General features: G+C 47.1%; 1 protein-coding gene across 1 annotated transcript in view; it reads right to left on the bottom strand.

Annotated features, from left to right (window-relative positions):
• Window positions 1-23,169, bottom strand: part of ttn.2 (titin, tandem duplicate 2) — a gene marked incomplete at its 5' end in the record, with an annotated part of 205,553 nt that overhangs the window by 4,767 nt on the left and 177,617 nt on the right. The window contains 27 exons of the mRNA XM_079733755.1: window positions 2,380-2,655; window positions 2,810-8,626; window positions 8,708-8,918; window positions 9,041-9,423; window positions 9,596-9,901; window positions 10,004-10,579; window positions 10,674-10,973; window positions 11,111-11,416; window positions 11,603-11,918; window positions 12,155-12,423; window positions 12,553-12,855; window positions 13,017-13,319; window positions 13,495-13,794; window positions 13,901-14,191; window positions 15,105-15,698; window positions 16,535-16,816; window positions 17,027-17,329; window positions 17,428-17,591; window positions 17,686-17,827; window positions 17,909-18,208; window positions 18,327-18,617; window positions 18,886-19,197; window positions 19,405-19,707; window positions 19,829-21,557; window positions 21,684-22,018; window positions 22,108-22,407; window positions 22,839-23,126. Coding sequence (XP_079589881.1) covers window positions 2,380-2,655; window positions 2,810-8,626; window positions 8,708-8,918; window positions 9,041-9,423; window positions 9,596-9,901; window positions 10,004-10,579; window positions 10,674-10,973; window positions 11,111-11,416; window positions 11,603-11,918; window positions 12,155-12,423; window positions 12,553-12,855; window positions 13,017-13,319; window positions 13,495-13,794; window positions 13,901-14,191; window positions 15,105-15,698; window positions 16,535-16,816; window positions 17,027-17,329; window positions 17,428-17,591; window positions 17,686-17,827; window positions 17,909-18,208; window positions 18,327-18,617; window positions 18,886-19,197; window positions 19,405-19,707; window positions 19,829-21,557; window positions 21,684-22,018; window positions 22,108-22,407; window positions 22,839-23,126 — 15,300 coding nt within the window. The remainder of the gene's footprint in view (window positions 1-2,379; window positions 2,656-2,809; window positions 8,627-8,707; window positions 8,919-9,040; window positions 9,424-9,595; window positions 9,902-10,003; window positions 10,580-10,673; window positions 10,974-11,110; window positions 11,417-11,602; window positions 11,919-12,154; window positions 12,424-12,552; window positions 12,856-13,016; window positions 13,320-13,494; window positions 13,795-13,900; window positions 14,192-15,104; window positions 15,699-16,534; window positions 16,817-17,026; window positions 17,330-17,427; window positions 17,592-17,685; window positions 17,828-17,908; window positions 18,209-18,326; window positions 18,618-18,885; window positions 19,198-19,404; window positions 19,708-19,828; window positions 21,558-21,683; window positions 22,019-22,107; window positions 22,408-22,838; window positions 23,127-23,169) is intronic.

Below are 23,169 nucleotides of genomic sequence, written 5' to 3'. Positions count from 1 at the left end.
TTAAGTTTATGTAATCGGGCAACATAGACTTCATTACAACCTCTAGCACCACCATGCTAGAAATGCTACAATTATTAATTATTAATTAATAACTTGTCTTTAGCTTAGCTTGCTAGTTAAAACTAGCTTCTACGTGTCTGTCTTGGCTATTGTCAAATGTTTAGAACACAGAGATGCCTTATGTTTCCCAGGTTAATGTATAAGATTCTGCTGCAACAAGCTGCATTTAAACCTTCCCTGATGGCCTTAGAAGGCCTAAAACCAGTGCAACCTGACCTAATACCAGTCCTCTCACTTGGTGAACACTAGTGACAGTTAGTCTAGGGTCAGCTCTGCAACTCTGGAGACTTGTGGTTCCGCCCTGATCGTAAGTTAGTAGCCCCTCGTTCTTTCCTTCATGCTCTGTGCAGGCTGGCATACGATTCTTCACATGGAGGAAGAGGGGGGATGAACCATGCTGTTCATTTACACAATATGCCTTATCAATTGCAACTCTGCTACACTTGTGTCTGCATAACTATCAAGGTCTCTCCCTCCATTATTTTTTTTCCTATAGCCAATAGTTTTTTATAACGCGTTCAGGGAGTTTTACTCCTGCCTCTAAATCAGACAACATGATTAGAACCACTAGAATACCGCCATTACTGTTCACACACTAATTATATGAACCTTGTTTATATAATTAATATTCACATTAAAATGAATTGTATACATTCTCCCTGTACCTAGAGATACCTCCCTTCCTCTCTCTGACTGAGAGCTATAAGATCGTTGTCATTTATATTGGCAATGTAGCCACGAAGTCTGATACTCAGGCCAAGCCAATTGACTGACTTATTTGTTGTGTAGATTCCTTTAACCAGTGGTGGGCTGTCAGGGCCAGCAAGGCCTTCTCTGCTGGCCTAAACACTATCAGAATCACTGACTTATAGTTTAATATATTTTTGCCATGAATATGTATTAAATTATTTCCAATATTCTATTCTCTTCATTTCATAGCTTTTCTCTTGGTTGCGCTGCTTCCACTAGTATATGTTTATGCTAGAGCTTTTATCCAATCATATTTCAGCCATCATGTGTTGCCAGGGTCAAAGAAATCTGCCTTGACGCCTTCAGAATCGATAGTGCTGGCGTCTGTAGCTTAAAGTAAGTGGCAATGATGCTGTTGCTTTAACCAATCAGATTTCGAGTCGGCAATACCGAGGCCATCTAGCAGGCGTCCAGTGATGTCAGCATTTTCACGTCCTTTGATTGGATGGTCAGAGAGGTACTAGTCAGAGCCAGCAAAGCATCGTGAGCTACCGGCACAAACTAAAATAAAGCGAATAATAAATAAATAAATAAAGCGATTCCCTGTAGCGAATTAAAACTTACTCCAGAAACACGACTGGACAGATAGCAAGGGACTTATTGTTGGAACTGAAACGCACAGATAAACTGTACAACAGTGTAATCGCACTCTTCTTGAGGAAAGAAAGGAGGATGGACTTTGCGTACAAATAATCAGTAGTTTTGGTGAGTAATGCATTTTAGTTAAACGTTTTGATATTTTTGTCATTTAATTAGGTTAATATTGCCGTTTCTGCTAGAGGTGATGTATGTATGGCAGCTGTGGCTACAGTAAAAATAGACTTGTTGAATTGTCCTAATTGGGTTTCTTGCTTTAGAAATGGCATTTTTTCTTGCTACGTGAGATACTTGTCTGTGATGCAACACCCTGTTATACTGCATTTCTGTGTAATATTGATGGTTTCTATAGCCGTGGAGTCATAATGATGGCATTAAGAGGTGGATTAGTTCATGTAGGATACCAGTGAAGGCCTAGGTGTGAAATGCACGGCCCACCACTGCCTTTAACTCTGCAGCCTTGCTTGCAGACTTGCAGACATGTCCACTTCTCCCATACTGTATTGAGGTTTAACTTAGCCTCTCCAGCCAATCTGAAACTCTCCACGATGGTCACTCCCACTCACCTTTGTTACCTTTGTATTCACAACCCACAATGCAAACGTTTCTCTATAATAATCTTGTTTACCCATTGTCTAACTTAATGTATCCTTGGTAACTTTGCTGCCTGTACTTTCCCATGATCATGCTGAAATAGTAAATAAAATATCTTGCTGGCCGACGTGTCCTAAAAATAAGTTTCTCTCCATCAACTAGGTAGTGACCAGGGGTTGACTACTAGATAGTGGTGTACCAGTGGTTGACTGCTAGAGAGTGCTGTACCAGTGGTTGACTGCCAGATAGTGGTGTACCAGTGGTTGACTGCTAGATAGTGGTGTAGTTGTGGTTTACTACTAAATAAGTGTGTACACCTATTTAGTAGTAGATGGTGGTGTGCCAGTGGTTGACTATGACAAAGGGAACAGGTCTTACTGATGGCTCTGAAGGAGGCTCCCTCCATCTGAGACGACATCTCCGTCAGGCTGCTTGAGCTCACAGCGTAGCTTTCAGAAGCCATGGAGGACATGCTGGACATTGACATGGTTTCACACTTCATCTCAGCAGCCATGCTGCTAAAGGAGCTGGACTCCATCTTGGATGACATCATGGCTTGTTGGGAGGAGAAGGACGAGGAGGTCTCCTCCATCATGTGGACCTCTTTCTTCATCGACATGGAGGAAGATTCCTTAACGCTTGTCATCATAGATCCTGCAGGACACAAAAGGATGGAGTCTTCAGAAAAAGGGTAGATGCTATCCTAGTACATAGTACTGTATGTAAACGACTTTTGAAAATATGCATGAAACTAAACAATTTTGTTGCACAATATATCATAAATATATATCAATAAATCTTTAATCACCTTTAAGCACCATCTGTTGCTCATGGTAAGCAGTGACCTTCATACGGATAGACTGGAACACCTGGCCAGTGAGGGAGAAGGAGGATTTTGAGATGCCTCCTTCTGCTGTCATCTCACAGGTGTACTCTCCCTGGTCACTGTCCTCCAGGTTGTGGATCAGCAGGCAGCAAGAGCCCTCAGAATACTGCATCTCAAAGTGGCTGCTCTTGGACAGCCGCCTGCCATTGACACACCACACCACCTCCCTCACGCTGCTCTCACAGACACAGGACATCTTGACTGAACCCTCAAAGGCCTCCGCACAGAGCTGGCTCAGCACCTTGGGAGGTTTGGGGGTCGGGGATTTAACAGTGGGTGGTGACAGGACCCTCTTGGGGGACACAGTGGGGGGAGGGGACTTCATCCGGGGAGGAGACTTGAGTCCCTCAGGCTCAGGGGATTTTAAGGCCCTTGGTGACTTGAGACCAGATGGTTCTGGGGATTTCAGGCCCCTTAAGGTTTTGATCCCTGCTGGTTCTGGAGACTTCAGCCCCCTAGGCGTTTTAATCCCGGCTGGTTCTGGTGATTTTAAACCACGTTGGGATTTAACTCCCTCAGGTTCAGGAGACTTGACCCTGTCTGGAGATTTGATTGGTGGTGGCGACTTGACTCGTATAGGAGAGGCACTTGGTTCAGGAGATTTGAGGCCCTTGGGAGATTTGATTCCCTCAGGCTCTGGGGACTTGATGCTAGGAGATGGGGATTTGATACCAGAAGCTGGGGAAGTCACAGATGACTCTGAAGACTTTACTCGTGGTTCAGGTGATTTGACGCCCTTGGGATATTTAATTCCCTCTGGTTCAGGGCTTTTGATACTAGGAACAGGGGATCTTATGCTGGGCTCTGGAGATTTAACACTTGGAGCTCGTGATTGAACCATTGGTGGCTCTGGAGATTTTACACTGGGAACTGGAGAAGTTACAGAAGAAGCAGGTGATTGGGCAGAAGGTTCAGGGGATCTGACACTGGGAGTAGGGGACTTGAGGCTGGGAGTAGGGGACTGGACGGAAGGCTCCGGTGATTTGACAGCTGTGATCTCCTCTTTGGGAGCAGGTCTGCGAATAGTCAGGGTGAAATTAGCTTCCTGTCTGCCTCCCGAGTTTTCCACTACTACCAAGTAGTTGCCCTCATCAGAAGCCATAGCAGATGTAATCTCCATGCTAGACTTGTACTGAGTGGTCGTGACCTGGATGCGGGAAGAAGTCACAATGGATCTGCTTTCATGCATCCATGTCACACTGGGTGCTGGCTCTCCATCAATGTCGCAAGAGAAAGAGGCTGTCTCTCCCTCAGCCACAGTCACAGATTGGGGCTTGGTGAGAATCCTAGCTGAGAGTGTTGGCTTCAGCTTGCAGCTCACAGAAACATCCTCGACAGCAGTGGCAGAAGAGGATTTTATTCTAGCCTCAGATGATAAGAATTTTTCAGAAGAAGCAGAGGAATAGGAGGTAGAAGACAGGTACTCGGCGGAGGCATACTTGATGGAGGAGTCGTAGCGCTCAGCGGAGGAGAATCGCTCAGATGAGGCTGCGTATCTGTCACGTGTCACCACCTCTGTGGTCTGCGACATCTTGGCCTTGCTCTCTGATACTTCATAGTGGGTCTCAGTAGAGTAGCCAGCCTTGAATTGAGAGCTGTGGTAATGCTCTACTTTGTTCATTTCAGGAACATATGGCTTAGGGGCTTCCTCATCTTTACGACGAGATGAATAGGTGGTATAACCACCACCTGACACATCCAGGGTGCCGTAGTCGGAGGCCTCTCCCTTGTTGTTGGAGCAGACACAACGGTATGTGCCGCTGTCCTCAGCTTGGCAGTCAAGGATGGCGATGGACAGAACACCACTCATGTTGGTGAAGATGTACTTTTCACTGCTCTCAGAGATTTCAATCGCATTGTGGAACCATTTCACCTCAGCAAAGGGCTTGGCTTGGACGTTAAGGGTGAACTTGGTATCCTGGCCAGTTGGCACACGGTGAGAACGCATCCTGACAGTGACACGGGGAGCATGATCTAAGCTGAATGGAGTTTGACTCACCACCTGGTATGTCCTCTCCGACTTCAGAGTTGCCTTACGGGCCTCGTAACGGGACATGATGTCAAATCGGGCAGATCTCTCAAATCTGGAGGAGGAACGAGAGGATCTCTCTGCTGACCTGATGGGGCTGGGGGAGCGGGGACGTGTCCTCTCAGGTGTAGGAGATCTCCTTTCTACGGCTTCGCCTTCCACTTCTAGCGCAGGCTGGGTGCGTGGTTTTCTGAGCAGCTCAGAAACAGGGCGCATGAGTTCAATGTATGTAGGAGACAGGGACCTTCTCCTCCTCATGAACTGAGAAACGGTTCGCTTCTTCTTTGTCTCAGAGACCTCGAAAAGCTCTTGTTTGATGACCTCCTGATGCCTCCTCTCTTCCAGTTCGGGATCGCAACGCTCACAGCGGTGTGGACTGCCGGATCGAGAGGCGGAGAAACCAAGCTCCAACTCATCCTCCAACATCATCTTTTCCTCTTCAGTTCTCCTCTTGGATAATAAATAGTCGTCCATCATCATTTCCTCGTCGCTCAGATCTCCCAGAGATCTCCTCCTGGATCTGAAAGAGGCCTCAGACTCAGGTGAGGGTGATCGGCGGCTTGGTCTTACTGTCTCAAGGTCATCCAAAGTGACTTTAGGAATACGCCACCTTGGCCTGTATTGGTCTGTGATTCTGGGGAGCGGCATGACATAAAACTGCTCCCATCTGGACAAACGAATGCGTCTTTGTCTCTTCTGTACAATCCTCTCCATCTTCTCAGAAACCTCATATTGGTCTCGGAGCTTTCTGTACCATTTCATGTCAGACAGAGGCACAAACAATTTGATCATTTTATCCTCATCCAGAGCTGTAGGGCCATGAACCACAGGCTCAGGGATTTCATATGGCATGAAGATCCTCCTCTCTTCCTCCAGTTTCTTTGTCTCTGACTTCTGTACTGTGATGTCAAACTCTCCCTCCACATTCTTTGTGCTCACGGCGGGCTTGTAAATCTCTGCAGCAAATTTGAGAGCCTCCTGGGCAGTAGGGTTAAGAGGAACCATTTCCTCTGTAGCGGCGATATGTAGAGCCATTTTGTTTGTTTTCTCTATCTGTTTCTGAATATATCTGTGTCTCTCTTCCTCACTTTTGTACTCTCTTCTGGTATATGTAAGGCGATCCACCTTCAGGATGGCATGGCAGCTTGCAGAGCCAGCAGAATTGGATGCAGTGACCTTGTAAATGCCAGAATCCTCAAGCAGAGTCTCTCTGACATGAAGGACATGGTAATCAATGTCTTCCTGGACAACTGCCACCTTGGGTCCCAACTGTAGAGGCTTGTTGTCCTTCATCCATGTCAGTGTAGGAGTGGGGATTCCTGAAACCCGAAGGTCGAAGTGGACACTGTCTCCTTCCACACACTCAACGTTAGCCAGAAGGCGCTTGAACATTGGTCTCATGGTATCCTCGACCACGGGGTGAGGACTTACTGTGAGGTGGGCCCTGCAGCTGTCCTCCCCAAACTTATTCTGGGCCATCACAGTGTATTCAGCATCATCATCCATGTTTAAGCTATGTATCATCAGCTGGTACAGACCCTTGTCACTGGTGAAGCTGTATTTGCTATCGTTTTCTCCTGGTTTGATTCTCTGTCCATTCTTCAGCCATGCCACATGAGGCTCTGGGTGTACGGTGATGGTGACCCCAAATCGCACATCTTCGCTAATATAAGCAGAGCGGTTATAGAGAGGCAGAGTGAACTCTGGTGGCCTTTGCATCAGCATGGACTTGTCAACCTTCCTCCTCAGCCTCTTCACAGAGCGGCTGATATAGTGCTCCCTGATGCTTCTAACCGTCTCAACAAAGAGCTCTCCATAGGCATGGTCCTCTCCATCGTCGCTTACCGCCTTGCACTTGTACACACCGTCATCGCTCTCTTCAATGTCTTTCACGTACATGCTGGCCAAGCCATTGCTGTAGGTAATCTCATATTTGGAGCTGGAGTGAAGTTGGCGGTTGCCAAAGTACCATGTCACCTGAGTGCTCTTGTCGAATTGGGCTATGGTACAGGTGAATTGGACGTATCCACCCTCTTCTGCTGATCCATGCATAACTTGACCTGCGCGCAAACCGTGGAGCTCTGTTCCGATCTTCACTTTGCCCACAGCTAATGCTCTCTGGTTCTTAAAGGCACCACCAAATGCTACTCTGGCAGAAGAGACAATGGTCTCAGTTCTCCTTACCAGAGTCTGATAGTACCTCCTATGTCTCAGTGTCTTGATGTTCTTGGTGCTGACACTTTCAAGCTTCATCTTTAGCCATGGGTGCTCTAGTGCCTCAGTGGCTGTCATACGCAGCTTTCTGTCCTTGATCAGAAGCCTGTCTACAAAGTCCATCGCCGGTAGGCTGGTGTCCTTGAAGGCTTCACTATCAAATTCATACTCACAGCTGGAAATTTTCTCAATCATCTGAGTAGTGGACTCTGCAGCGAAGGGATTGAGGCCACTGAGCAGAACGTAGGCCATCACACCTACGGACCACATGTCTGTTGCTGTTGAGATGAGGTCATGGCGGTGAACCTCAGGAGCACAATATTCTGGGGCAGAGAACGGCATTCTGATGTTCTCTCCTGGAACGAGCTGCCTGGCCTGACCCATCTCAATGACCTTCAGCTCAGTGCTTCTCCTTGTGGTGTACACAATGTTGTCAGGGCGAATATCCAAGTGGCCAAAGTTTTGGCTGTGCATGAACTTGAGTGCAGTGCAGACTTGTCTCAAGTAGCGGACAATCTCCTGCTCAGTGAGCTCAAAGTTTCCTGTGCCAAGGCGCTCAAAGATGTCAACTCCGGAAATGAATTCATAGATCAAGATGATCTCCTCCATGCTCTCGAAATATTCATGCAAGTATATGATGTTCTTGTGCCTGGCCATGTTAAGGGCTTTAACCTCTCTAAGGACTAATTCACGGTCCATTCCTTTGACCTTAACGAATTTTGCCATGAAGGTCTTTTTACTGGCAATCTCAATACATCGGTGAACAATTCCAAATTGACAGCGAGCCAGCTCTTCAGAGATGATATATTTAGAGGTCAGCTCCTTAACCTTGTAGAATGGAGCCTCACCTGCAATGATCTCTCTGGTTTCATCTACCTCCTCATCATAGTTTCTGGTCACTGACTTGTCCTCTTTTGTGGTAATTGGCTCAGTTGGATCAGATGGAGGACTCAGGCCGAACTGATTCTCAGCCATTACACGGAACTGGTACTTGGTCTTTCCAAACACATTTATTATAGTGAAGCTACTGTCACTGGTATGTCCGGCACGGATCCAGCGGTCCGCAGTGGTGGGGCACTTCTCCACAATGTAGTTGGTGATGGGGCTTCCTCCATCATTGTAAGGCGGCTCCCATGTCAGAGTGATTGAGTCACGAGAGATGTCGCTGACCTTGATGCACTTTGGGGCTTCTGGAACATCAGCTATAGCCATCTCAATGGTCTGCTTGTCACTTCCAAACCTATTCTTGGCTGTGATAATGTAGTAACCATTATCCTTGGCCTGGACTCCCTTCTGGAAGACCAATGATGTGAAGGACCTGGTGGTGATGACTTGGTGGTAAGGAGAGTTGGATAGAATCTCCTGGCCCTTCTGCCAGATAATGGCTGGCTCAGGCTTGCCTGTGATGGGAATCTTGATGGTAACGATGTCACCACGGACAGCATGAACTGCTCCCATGCCCTGGAGCTCCTTCGGCAGATGGATCTTTGCTGGAACTAAAAGCATGAGAATAAGCATTAGGATAATATTTAACACATGAATGCAGGTCAATTAATTACATAGTAAAGAAGGTTTACCTTCTACATCTAGATTGACTGTGGTGGAGATGGATCCTTCAGAGTTGGTGGCTCTGAACTGGTAAATTGTAGCGTCGCTCTCATCAGCGGTGTGAATGACGAGCTGGTAGTATCCTCCCTTGAATTCCTGGACCTTCATCTTTGTTCCATCTGCCAGAAGCTCTTTTCCACCACGGTACCATTTAACCATAGGCTTGGGATGACCAACCACCTTAATAAGAAAAGCAATTTTACTGTATGTCTGAACTTATTTATTGGATTTAAGGAAAAAACAACCTTGCTGATATATATTTGTGAAACAGTTTAAGATGTCAAATAAGGAAAATTAAGCACCTTAGTGACAAAGGTGGCATTGGCGTGATACTTGACAGTCATGTCTCTTATCTCCTCCCTGAAGATTGGTGCGCGAGGTGCTTGTTCTGACTTGGGGATGATTGGTGCAGAGATCTCGCTCCACTGACTCTCTCCACCAATATTCTCACATTTGACGCGGAACTCGTACTCAAAGCCCTCGAGCAATCCTCTGACCTCATAGGTGGTCTCCTGGATTTTCTTAGAGGTTACAGACATCCATTTGTTCTGCTTTTTCTCACGTTTCTCAAGGTAGTAGTTCGAGACCTTAGCTCCTCCGTCGCTGCTTGGAGCCTTCCAGCAGACAACACATGAGTTCTTGTCGGAGCTGACGATAAAAGGCTGCTGGGGGATTCCAGGCTTCTCTGTGAACCACAAGCAGTACACATTGTTTCTAGACTTTTCTTTCATTGTTATGCAAACAAAGAATAAAAGATGATCACAAAGTTATGATGTTATAACAAACCACTCATTGTGGTATGGTAAAAATATATACTAAGGCATGGTTAATCCCTTAACGAAAGCGGTCCTGCTTACCGAATGGACTCTTAATGATGAGGACGGATGGGATCTCCAGAGCCTCGCTGACTCCGTACTGGTTCTGAGCAGACACTCTGAAGTAGTATCCAGCACTCTCAACCAGATTGGGAACACGGCAGGTGGTACCAGAGACAGACGAGGACACCAGGTTCCACTGCTCCCCTTCCTTGGCCTCTCGCTTCTCCACAATGTAGTTGGTGATCATTGAGCCTCCATCGTCCTTGGGAGCCTTCCAGCTGATGATGACTGAGCTCTTAAGCAAGGCGTCAACAACTATGGGGCCTTCAGGTATGCATGGCTTGTCTGTTTAAAAAGGAAGTTAAAGGAAGTACACATCAGGATATTGTATTTGTAAATTCCAACATTTATAATTTCTGTATTTATCTTGACAGAAAATAAAGTTACCCTGGATTTCAACCCGCAGTGAAGTGTCGACAGTTCCATAGATGTTGCTGAGCTGCACCTTGTAGCGGCCAGCATTGCTCTTCCTCTGGACATTCCTCACCACCAGGTGGGTGTAGCTTTCAGTGTTCTCAATGATCACATTCTCTGAAGCGTTCAGGGGCTTCTTGCCATAGAACCACATGATCTGGGGGATTGGCCGGCCGATGTAGACCACATGCAGCCTCAGGCTGGTTCCACAACCAGCATTGTACTTCTCTTTGAGAGGGAAGCCAGGGTGGAACTGAGGGGCTGCCTGGAGTCGTAGTTTACCGCTGGTCTCAACCTCTCCGGCGTCGTTGACGGCCCTACAGGTGTACACACCCTCGTCTTCCTGCTCGTCCGTCATAATGCTCAGGGAGTGGTTGCGACCATCAGAGCTCACCTTGTACTTGCGGCTCTGAATCAGCTCCTTGCCGTAGCGATACCATTTTATCTCAGGCAGTGGTCTGCCAATGATTCCGCAGGTTAGAGTTCCAGACTCTCCAAGCTTGGTAGTGACATCTTGGACATCCTCCTTCAGGGCTGGAGCCTCACCAACTTTGGAAATAACAAAAATAAATGACGCTTATAGCATTAAACCATCAAATAATTCCTGCAGCCTGGCTCGGATTTGATGTGTTGATGGACTCACCACTCAGCTTGGTCTTAATGCCCATTGGTGTTCTGCGGGGCCGGCTGAGTCCTGTCTCGTTCTCAGCCATCACTCTGAATTCATACTCAGTGGCCTCAATCAGACCTCCCATGGTGAACTGGCGGTCCTTAGAGCGCTCCTTGGTGCACCTCTTCCAGGCACTCTCTCCGGCCTGTCTGAAGTCGATCCAGTAGCCCAGAATCTCCTTTCCACCATCAGTTTCAGGTCTCAACCAGTGGATTGTGATGCAGTCCTTGGTGACAGAGATGATGTCAATCTCCCCTGGCTGGCTAGGTTTGTCTGAGGACAGAGAGACAGAGTGCAATTGGTGTTTTAACAGTCCAACTGAGGTCAAATTCTAAAGAAATAAAGAATTTTACAAAATGTATATCAAAACAAGATAAAGCAGACAGACAACATAGAACATTTGCTCTCACCGAATGGATCTTTGCAGATCACAGACTCTGAGGGAGGTCCAGGTTCACCCTGGCCAATCTCATTCTGAGCTATGACTCTGAACATGTACTCTGCATCAGGGATGAGGCCGGTCACATTGTACATGGTGGTGGTGATGTGTGTTCTGTTGTGGCGGACCCATTTCTCTGTGGACACCTCCCTCCTCTCCACATAATAGCCAGTAACCCTGGAGCCTCCATCATCCCTGGGACGGGCCCAGGACAGAGAGACTGAGGTCTTGGTCACATCCATGATCTCTGCTGGGTTGCTGGGGGGTTCCGGTGGGCCTGAAGTTCATACAAATGAGTTATTTTGAGGCAGTATTTGAATGGAGGAGAAAGCTTGCTATTGATTGAAACTACAGAGAAGGTACTTGGTTTCATTATTAATATTATTAAATATTGCATCCATAATGCATCATATTTAGCTTGTAGTCTAGTAGCCTATGTTTGATATTGGATCTAAACACTCACACAGAGGTGTTTTTGGCGTGACAGCATCCTCAGACTTGAGGGATCTGCTAACACCAAACTGATTCTCAGCGGAGATCTTGAAGTGATACTCCACATTCTCCTTCAGTCCTTTCACCACCAGCGAGGTCTCGGTAACTCTGGAATCTACTGTACACCAGGCAGCCTTTGGAACCTCTCTTCTCTCCACAAGATAGCCCAGGATGTCAGAGCCCCCATCGTCTGAAGGAGGCCTCCAGCTGACTCGGACCGAGCGTGCCTGGATGTCATCAAATTCCAGAGGACCTTCTGGGACATCTGGGCGCCCAATCACCTTTACCTGAAGTTTGACAGATTAGCAGGTTATAGTCAAATTAATAGTCAAATGTTTATACTCAACATTGATGCCTAACAATTACATTGAAACATAACTCACTATAATATATATATATATATATATATATATATATATATATATATATATACATAGTATACCAGTTCATCCAAACTATTCCTATGAGAACTCTTACAGAGCCTGGCTTTTGAATGAGCTGTCTAACTGGTGTAACCACCAACCTTAATGTAGACAGCCTTTTTGCCACATTTGTTTTCCAGCACCAAGTCATAGGTTCCGGTGTCATCTTTGTGGGCATCCTTGATGACTAGTTCGGTGACATCATCATGGGTGGCGATCATGGCTCTGTGGGAAATGTCACGGCCATCCTTGGTCCACTTGCATATAGGAAGAGGTTTACCCTTGATGGGCACAGATAGGCAAACCACTCCGCCCTGCCTCACCACATATCCCTCCTCATATTTAGGATCCAGCTCATAGTCCGGGTAGTCTGGAGAATGGTCATACAGCGAGTTAGTATAGTATTTTAGTCAAACATGAGAAAAACAATGAGGCACGAAGGAAGGAAGGATGTGTCAATGGTGATAGCTAATATTTTTTCATTGATGTTATTTCTTACCAAGCATCTCCTGGACCTTCACCACACCTGGCAGCTCGGCCGGTTCTCCATGGCCGCCAGCATTGCAGGCCATGACACGGAACTTGTACTCTGCTCCCTGGGGCATGTGTGTCAGGGTGTATTCACACACCTTTATTGGAGTGGTGTTGCACTTTGTCCATTCCACCTGGTCTACCTTCTGCATCTCAATCAAGTAGCCGGTCACCACAGATCCACCCTCCTCCTCAGGACGAAGCCAGGCCAAAGACACAGAGGTCCTGGTAGTGTCTGTGACTCTGGGATGGAGAGGAGCGCTTGGAGGCTCTGTTAGGGAACAAGAAAACGGTTCCATAAGTATGATGGCTCTACTCATGGTGCAAGGCACTACACATGCACTGGCACTAGAGTCAGTGAACTAGACAGATTATACAATGAAGTCAAATCTGTTCCTGCACATTGTGTTTTCTAAGATTTGTGCTACGTACCAATTGGATCCATGGCCACCGTGATGACTGAGGTCTCGCTGTGTTTGCCAGCTCCTCTCGAGTTGATGGCGGTGATTCTATGTTCGTATTCGAGACCCTCGATCAGCCCAGAGGAGCGGAACCGAGTCATGGTGACAGGGTTCTTGCTTATTGGCATCCATCTGTCGGAACCAGCCTGCTTACGCTCAATTATGTAGCCGGCAATGGTGGAGCCACCATTGTCCTCTGGTGCCTGCCATGTCAACGTCATGCCCTCGCGGGTCACATCAACCACCTCTGGTCTGCTGGGAGGTCCAGGGATAGCTGCGGGTACAAGCAGTAGTTAGAACTGTTGAAATCCACATGGTATGCGCATGTATATTAACAATCCATCCGAGGAAAGATGAAGAGAGATGGTGAGGAAAATGAGGAGAGAGATAAAAGGGATTAGCAGAGGGCTGAGTAGAGATTAGGAGAGAGAAGTAAGGAAATAACTTACTCTTTGCGCTCTTGCAATCCACCACCTCTGACTGAAGGAAGCCTCCAAAACCAAAGCGATTCATGGCAGCGACACGGAAGACGTATTCAATGCCTTCAGTGAGTCTGGTGAACTTAAAGCAGGGTCTGGTCACAGACTCTGACACCGTGCTCCAGCCAGGTCGGTGGGCTTCACGCTGCTCAACCACATAACCGCTGACATTAGCTCCACCATCTTTCTCTGGAGGATCCCAGCTCATCGTCACAGACAACCCATCAACCTCATCAATACGAACTGGACCCACTGGGAGACCAGGTTTGTCTGGACACACAAAAACACAGAACTATTTCAACAAATGCAACAAAAATGTGTGAAACATCTTTAGAATTTTTTTTTACATGACTTTGTACAACTGTGGCGTTCCTACCAAGGATGATGACCTTCATGACCTCTCTAACTGTTCCGATGCTGTTCTTCACCTCCAGGGAGTAGTTTCCGGTATCATTAATTGTTGTCTCACGCACCACAAGACGAGTGTATTTGCCGTTGCTGTCGATTTTAATGCGTTCCAGGCTGTCCTTCATCTTTACGCCTCCAAAGAACCAGGAGCAGATGGGCTGAGGACGTCCCTTGATGGGCATGTTCAGGTCGATGGGTTTTCCACAGTGCACATGGACTATCTTCTGAGGGATGCTGGTCATGTCAATCATGGGCATTACTAGAAACACAGAAAAAAATAGCACATTTTCACAGATGTTTTGGTAACTAGTTTTCGGCTAATTATGTTATTTAGGTGTGCATTAAGATTCAGAAAATCATGTTTGATGGAGTCCATTGAAGCCCCTCGTACATTCAGTATATAGATTTCCTTCTACTCCATCACAGTGATTAAATCGTGATTAATCACAATATCAAAATATGCTGGGAAAAGTCCTCAAATTAAGTTAATGTATGTTATGGCAGATAAGTAAAGCCTTCCAAAAATCAGATGATGTAAGCAATGAGGTTTGACTTCCTAGCACTTTTGTCAAGCAGAGAAAAAGCGACACATTCACTACTCTGTTTCATGCATTATAGTCGCAGTTGTGCAGCATTTTGGAGGGGCGCAGAAAGTCCACGTACAGCCATGGCATTTATGGTCGTCACTTGGCTTTAACATTGGTGTTGATATGCAATAGTGCACTCTGTGTACTACGTGTACTATAAATTAGGTTTGACTTCCTAGAACTGACTTACTCTCTCATAGGAAGCTGAACGGCGAAGACAAGTAAGAATTGCCCACCACCAAAGAGTAAATCACTTCTAAATCTGTTGGCCATTTCTCCATAAGAAGGCATCAATCACACACCTGACACGCCAAGCTGGCAGATCTGGGATGCGACCGAGTCAAAAAGTGACAAACTTTTCAAGAAAAAAATGAGTTACAAGTTAAGGTTTCCAGATGAACAGTAAGTGTTAACGCGTCAACGTCAGCCCTTAAATGAATGGGTTTTTGAGATTTCCTTAACATATTGGGTAGGTGTAGTGAATGCATCCCTGTCTGATACGTAATCGTTTTAGGTTTTTAGATCCTGTTGTCCTGCCTTACTTTAATGACATAATCTATCTTCACTGTAGGACGAACGGCATACCTTTGATCTCCTGGATGGTGACAGGGGTAATGATGTCCATGGGCTCACTCATGCCTCTGCTGTTGGTGGCTCTTATTCTGAACAGGTACTGGTCATTTTCCGTCAGGGACTGGATTGTGTGCTGGGAAACCGAAGATTTAACGGTTGCAACGGCGCTCCACCTGTCTGATCCCACCTTGCAGGCCTCGATGATGTAGCCCGTTAGCCTGCTGCCTCCTTCATGGAGAGGCTTCTCCCACCGTAGTGAGATGGTGGACTTTGTCACGTCCACAATCTGGAGGTCCATTGGTACAGAAGGAACTTCACATACCAGCACAGCCTCTGAGGTCTCGCAGGGTTCACCAATGCCATAGATGTTCTCTGGTAGGACTCTGAAGAAATAGTGGATTCCTTCCTCCAGGCCAGAGATCCTGAACAATGTCTTCCTGCACTCAGTGGTGACTGTCTTGTAGGACTTCATGTTGGCTTCACGCTTCTCAACAATGTAGTTGCTGACATGAGCTCCACCATCAATGCTTGGGGGATCCCAGGTGATGACCACAGACTCCTTGGTGTAGTCCTTCACATTCACACAACCTGGAGGCCCAGGGGTATCTGGAAGGCATCAGGAAAACATAATGACGACACTTGCATCAGACACAAAAAGACATAACACTTCCTGTAATGTCATTTTTCTCGCTATGATACATTATTATGTTGCTATGACCAGTGTCAGTGGGACGTTACTTTAAAAAAGTAATTAGTTATAGTTACTCACTACTTGTTCCAAATAGTAACTGAGTTAGTAACTTACTCTATAATTACTCTATAATAAAAGTAACTAGTTACCAGGGAAAGTAACTATTTGCGTTTCTATAAAAAAAGAAAGTTGCTATATGTCAAAGAATTTGGATTTTTCTGAGCAGTTTTCACTTGGCCGTAATGTGTTGAACTGCCCATTCAAGGCCCTGATATACTTCCAACTTCTAATTTGCCTAGTTGCAAAGGCTGTGGAACATCTGCCGAATACTACAGAAAATGCCAACTTTTCATCGGATTGCTCCGGACTCGCAGTTTCTGTTTGGTGTGTGCGTTTGCGTGTGTCTGTGTGTGTGGCGCGCGTGTCCTGGCTTGTGTGTAAAAACACTGGCTTTGATTGGCTACCATGAAACATGACTCTACCTTAGCCAATCATAATCGCTTATCTCGTTGTTAACCCACCCGGTCTCCTCACGAGCAGTTTGTGTTTGGAGCCAGGGGTGCGTTCGAATCACACAGTTTATTCAATCAATTCATAGTAATGCACCGCATTTAACGTACAGTAAGTGTAACGGTGTTGTAACGATGGAAACAGTAATTAGTTAGATTACCCTGTTACTGAAAAAATAACGGCGTTATTTTAAACAGCGTTATTTCAAACAGCGTTATTACAAACACTGGCTATGACCTACCGTAGATTTTAACCAGAATGGTGGTGGTCTTTTTTCCAGAGGGGTTTTCAGCTTCCACAACATATTTCCCTGAATCATAGCGGTCAACCTTCTCCACCACCAGACATGTGTGACTGTCAATGGTCTCAATGAAGCCTCTGCTTTGGAGCTCCACCCCGGTCTTCCTCCATGTCACCACGGGGGTCGGCCGGCCGCTTACTGCCACAAAGAGGCGAAGGGTTCCTCCGGCACGCAAACAAACTGTTTTCTTCAGGTCTTCAGCCAGCTCCAGGTCTGGCATGTCTGGGGAGAAAAACCAACAGCCTATTAATACGCTGATACATATGTATGCCTATATAATGCAACCCTATCAATGAATCAACTATATTATAATTCATTCATTTTTCAAGACAATAATACTAATAGTCAGCTAATGTCAGAAAACTGAATGAGTTTCATCTGCAGTTTTTTTTCCAGCTGTACGTCACCGAAACATAGAGAGGAATTACTTACCAACTCTCTCCACGGGTTCTATGGGCAAGCAGGGCTCGCTGAACTCTCCAGTGCCGTTGCTGTTGGTGCCCGCAACCCTGAAGCAGTATTTCTTATTGGATGCCAGACCGGCAGCGACATACTTATTGGTCTTGATAGGTTTGGCAGTGGCACGGTACCACTGCTCAGAGTCCTCCTCCAGGATCTCCACCACGTAGCCAGTGACATCTGAGCCACCGTCGTACATGGGTCGCGTCCAGGTCAGACTAACACTGTGCTTGGTGGTGTCAGTGATGCGAGGAACTGAGGGAGGTGCCGGGGTATCTGAGAGAAACACAGCATCACAGTCATTCGTAGAAGGGCAAGGATGAATAACTAAAAATAACCACATTTGCATAGGAATAGCCATCTGGGTTCCTTACAAGTGGGGTCCTTGCAGAGGATGTAAGGAGAGGCGTCGCTTGGCTGACTGCTGCCGGCTGCGTTGATCGCCGTCACTCTAAACTGGTAGTCACTACCCTCCAACAGGCCTGTGATCTTCAGACGAGTGTCATAGATGGTGAAGGTCTTATTGACGCGTGTCCATCTGAACAGAGAGAAAGAAAAAGCGTTAAACAGAGAGCCTGTTGAACAGGGAGAGAGAGAGGAAAAGATGAGGAAGAGAATAGTGAGTATCTGACCTGGTGCTGCTCTTCTCTCGTTTGTCCACCATGTAGGTCTTGATCTCGCTGCCTCCATCGCTCTCCGGCTTCATCCATTCAATGATGACATGCTCTTTGCCCACCGCCGTGGTCTCAGGGGTACCTGGTGGCGTTGGGATGGCTAGAAGAGACACAGCAGGTCAGGAAGGCATCCAAACAGAACCAGATGGAGTTTGGACTAGTTTTCAGGGGCATTGCTTACTGTAGGCATTCCTGGCGACGACTGGCTCAGACTCCTGAGGGACTCCAGCTCCATACTTATTGACTCCTCTGACTCTGAAGACGTACTCGTTGTTCTTGATGAGTTTGCTGCTGACGCAGGACAGTGTCTTGCACTCTGTCTCCATGATGACCCAGTTGAGGCGGCTGGTCTCTCTTCGCTCCACAATGTAGTGTGTTACCAAGTCTCCCCCGTCCTCCAGAGGAATCTTCCAGGACACCGAGCACTTTTCCTCAGTGACACGGCTGATCACTATTTTATCAGCTGGAGCTCCAGGGGTGTCTGCAGATATACAATACATACATTATTTAGATGACTCACAGTAACTAAGAGCAGGAGAGGAACAATCATGAGTCCTGTTTGTATAGAGAGGCAGTCCAGTTGAATATCTTCTCCTTACCGAGGACTTTCACGTTAACTGCAGCGTTCCGGATTCCACTGGCATTCTTGACTGTCAGGATGTATCTGCCAGTGTCGTATCGGTCACAGTTCTTGATGACAGCCATGGCTCTAGTGGTGGTGTAGGTTAGCGAGTATTTCTCTCCCAGCTCCAGAACTTTCTCTCCCTTGGACCAAAACACCTTAGGTTCTGGCTTTCCTCCCACAGCCCCGTCTAGGACAAGGTCTGATCCAGCTCGGACAGTGACAGTCTCGCCCATCAGCTTGCTGTCGAGTTCAGCTTTGGGAGGAGCTGCAGAAAAGGGTTTTTAAACAATGTTACCATGGAAGACACTAACAATCATCAATATTACATATCATTAGTCTATAGTCAGTCTATAGCTGTGCAGTGATATGAAAATATGCGCCCAGACTAGTTTATACTCAATAACTTCTGAAGCTAGATTTAATATTTGATATATTATATTCTACCAATTTTGATATGAACCACATCAATGCTGATGACCAGAACAAATTAAGAGAAGGGTGACTGTACTGTTATCGATCTCGATGTTACTTACAGTATTCATCCTTGCATGTGACGGGTCCAGTGGTCTCAGAGGGAGCACTATGAACTCCAGCAGCGTTCTTGGCGATGACCCGGTACTCAAAGGTCTCTCCTTCTCCAAGGCTGGCCACAGTGAAGTAAGTCTCGGTGATGGTGGTGTAGTTACATTTCAGCCAGCGGTTGTCGTCCCACTCATCTGTGCTGTAGACCTTCCTCTCCACCACATAGCCAACAATCTTACTACCACCATCGTTGGAAGGCACAGTCCAGGCCAGGGTGACGGAGGAACGGGTAATGTCTGTCACTTCGGGTTTACCAGGAGGATCTGATCAGGGACGAAGAGTAAGAAAGTTGTTACTGTTAACCTCAGCATATTAAAAACGTGGCTAGTCAGAAGTTATTGTACTGAAAACTGGATCATTGTCCTCAACCAAATCAATATTAACTGATGTAAGTCGCTTTGGATAAAAGCGTCTGCTAAATGCCCTAATTGTAATTGTAATATTGGAGAAGAAAGCGTCATGTTCCTTACCAACTGGGTTGAGGGCAATCACAGGTCTGGATGCCTCGCTGGCTTTGCTGAGTCCTGCAATGTTCATGGCATACACCCTGAACTGGTACTCCAGGCCCTCGATCAGGCTGGAAACCTTGTAATGGCACTCCAGGCAAGGCAGCTTGTTCTCTCTCACCCACAGAATGGTGTTTCTCTCCTTCTTCTCAATCCAGTAGCCAGTCACAGCACTGCCTCCATCAGCATAAGGCAGGTCCCATTTAATGCTGATGGCACTAGCAGATACAGATACCACGTCTGGACGAGTAGGAGGACTGGGAGAAACTAGATGAAACCAATGAAAAATAAACCATATTACTTTCAATAAGAATTGCCTGAAATACACTGTTCATAGATTATAAGGCAATCATTTTTTTTGTTTTTTCCACGCGGAGACACAACTCACCGAATGGATGTTCAATGACCACTGCAGCAGACTCAATCGATTTGCTGACTCCAAACTTGTTTTCAGCACACACCCTGAAGGTGTACTCCATGTACTTGGTCAGGTGAGTCACCTTAATGGTGGTTCTCTTTACACTGGAGTTTACCACCTGCCAAGAGGCATGGCCTGACTCCCTTTTCTCTACGATGTAGTTGGTGATCTCTGTGCCACCGTCGTCAGCAGGCTCGGACCAGGACAGGCTGCAGGACTCTGAAGACACACCAGATATCTCCACTGGGCCAGTGGGGGCACTCGGTCGGCCCACCACCAATGTGGTCACAGTGAAGGTCTTGACTCCAGCAGCATTCTCCAGGATCAGGTAGTACTTGCCACTGTCTCCCCTCTTGCTGTCTTTGACCACCAGCGTAGTTCTTTCATTGGTTGTTCTGATGAATACTCTGTCAGTTTCCTTCAGCTTCATTTCTTCCAGCTTCCAGGTCACCTTGGGAGCAGGCCTTCCACTAATGGGTATGTCGAGGGTAAAGGTGTTGGAGGTCTTGCAGGTGATGAGTTGGTTGGTAATGCTGCTGAGGTCGGCCGTGGGCTCAATGCGAGGTTCCTTGATCACCACAGAGGTAAAGGTTCCCTGGGGTTCGCTGACTCCAGTGTTGTTCTTGGCCTTGACCCTAAAGTCATACTCTGAGTTCTCCTTCAGACCCTCCACAAGCATTTTAAGCGATTTGGTCTCACCAGCTAGAACCCAGCAGTCACTTCCTTTCACTCTAAACTCCACTATGTAGCCTCTGATGCGGCTACCTCCGTCATGTTCAGGCTTCAGCCACACCAGGGAGGCTGTGGAGCTGGTGGTGTCAACGACATCCAGCCTCTTGGGTGGAGCTGGCTCCTCTGTAGCCACCACGGGCTCTGTCATCTCGTGAGGCTCTCCTTGTCCATACTGGTTTACGGCGATTATTCTGAAGAGATATGGTAAACCAATGTCCAATCCGGTGACTCGGAGCATCTGGCGAGAGCTTTTAGAGCTAACCTCCTGCCAAGCAAGACGGCTGGCTTCACGCTTCTCTACCTTGTAGTGATGGACGCGGGCTCCTCCATCATTGGTTGGGGCATCCCACATCATGGTCAGTGCTCCACGGGTAACGTCTTTGAAAGTGATAGCTCCTGGAGGCCCAGGGGTGTCCAGCACCTTGACAGTGAAGGTGATTGACTTGCGGCCACCGTTGTTCTCCAGCGACAGGGTGTACTTGCCAGCTTCGTAGCGGGTACAGCCTTCAATGGTCATTGTGGAGAAAGACTCTGTAGTGTTGACATCTGCCATAATAGGAAGTTCTCCGCCCGCCTTAGTCCAGGTAGCCAGAGGAGTGGGTTTGCCCCGGAAAGCAATGTGAAGGGTGACAGAGTGGCCATTCTTCACAATGTGTGTCTGTTTGAAGCTTGCATCAATGTCGATCTCAGGAGAAGTGAGTCGATCCAGGGCCTGAACGGTATTGGAGATCCCAGACTCTCCCTGTCCTGATCCGTTGACAGCACTGACTCTGAACTTGTAGAGTTCACCAGCCACCAAGCCCTTGGTGGTGTACCTGGTGTTGATGCAGATCTGGTTGTTGACTCTGTGCCACTCTTCCAGACTGGCCTTACACATGTCAATGTTGTACCCAATGATCTCCAAGCCACCATCAAATACTGGCTTGGTCCATTCGAGGGAGACAGAGGACTTGGTGGAGTCCACCACCTACCAAAGAGGAGTTCAAATGTTATATTTGTCCCAATTCACATTAACCTTTCATTTTCCATTTATTATTGAGTTTCAGGTTAAAAACCTCAGTTATCGTTGTTAATGCATTAACAATGAGCCCACCTTGACCAGAGTTGGAGCACTAGGAGCACTGGTCGGCTCTCTGCACTTGAAGAGCCTGGAGGTGCTGCTGGTGGGGCCGGCCCCAGCTCCATTCTCAGCCATGACACGGAACTCGTACTCGTTGCCCTGGGTAAGGTTTGTGACTCTGTGTCTGAGCTCTGTGATGGGCCTCTTGGAGGAAACCTTGACCCAACGCAGACTCTTTTTCTCCCTTCTCTCCAGGGTGTAGTGTTTGATCTCATTTCCTCCATCACTCCTGGGCCTGGTCCAGCACAACGTGATGCTATCTCCAGTCAGATGGGTTGAATCTGGGGTACCTGGAGCTTCAGGCACGGCTGGAGAGTAGAGTGTCGGGAGTTACACACCACTTGAAATCATTATTATATTTATATTAAGTGTTTAGGCTTACAAAGCGGGTACTTACTGTATTGCATTTGAGCAACGATTGGATTAGAGTCCAGTGGTTTGCCAACACCATACTTGTTGACAGCAGAGATTCTGAACTGGTACTCATTGCCCTTGATGAGGTTGGTGGCGTTGAAGGAGCAGGCCTCACACTTGGACGTGACGGTGGCCCAGGAGATCCTGGACGTCTCCCTCTTCTCTACCACGTAGTGAGTGATGCCAGCACAGCCGTCATTCTCTGGCGGGTTCCACCACACTGTGCACTTCTCAGCAGTTATGCCGGTGAAGCGAATAGGTCCCTCTACGGGCCCTGGGGTGTCTGGAGGTACAAAGATGTCCATTCATTGAGATTTATGTTATTAATATAGATTTTTAAAGAGTAAGCCTCTATTGTGTGTTTTCCTTGGCCTTGACCTCACCATCAAAAATTAAACAATAGTCTAGGACCAACCGGGTTTACCAACACTACCAACAGGTTTTACCAATAGTACCAACAGGGTTTATCAACACTACCAACAGGGGTTACCAACACTACCAACCGGGTTTACCAACATTACCAACAGGGTTTACCAACACTACCAACCGGGTTTACCAATAGTCCCAACCGGGTTTACCAATAGTACCAACCGGGTTTACCAACACTACCAACAGGGTTTACCAATAGTACCAACAGGGTTAAATAATAGTACCAATAGGGTTCACCAAACATACCAACCAGTTTTACCAACAGCAAGAATAGGGTTCACAAACCTTGAACCCTGACATTCACGTCAGCTCTCTTGGCGCCTGAGCTGTTCTTGGCCTCCACAGTGTAGATGCCACGGTGGTTCCTGTCTGCGTCTCGAACAAAGAGACTGCTGGAGCCAATGTTGGTAGCGATCTCCATGTCAATCATGGTTCTCTTGTCGATCTCCTTGCCGTCTTTGTACCAGGTCACCTGGGGAATGGGCCTTCCGGTGATGCGGCAGCTCAGTTTGATGTTCTCTCCGGCTCTCAGGGTCGAAGCCTGGTCAGCAGACCACTCGATTTCTGGAGTGACTGGATACGAAGATAACACGTCAGCAGCATGTTTACATCAACA

The sequence above is a fragment of the Pollachius pollachius genome (genome assembly GCF_949987615.1).
Source record: "Pollachius pollachius genome assembly, chromosome: 3".
NCBI lineage: Eukaryota > Metazoa > Chordata > Actinopteri > Gadiformes > Gadidae > Pollachius > Pollachius pollachius.
The sequence above is the reverse complement of the archived record's forward strand: the minus strand, read 5'-3'. Positions and strand labels throughout refer to the sequence as shown.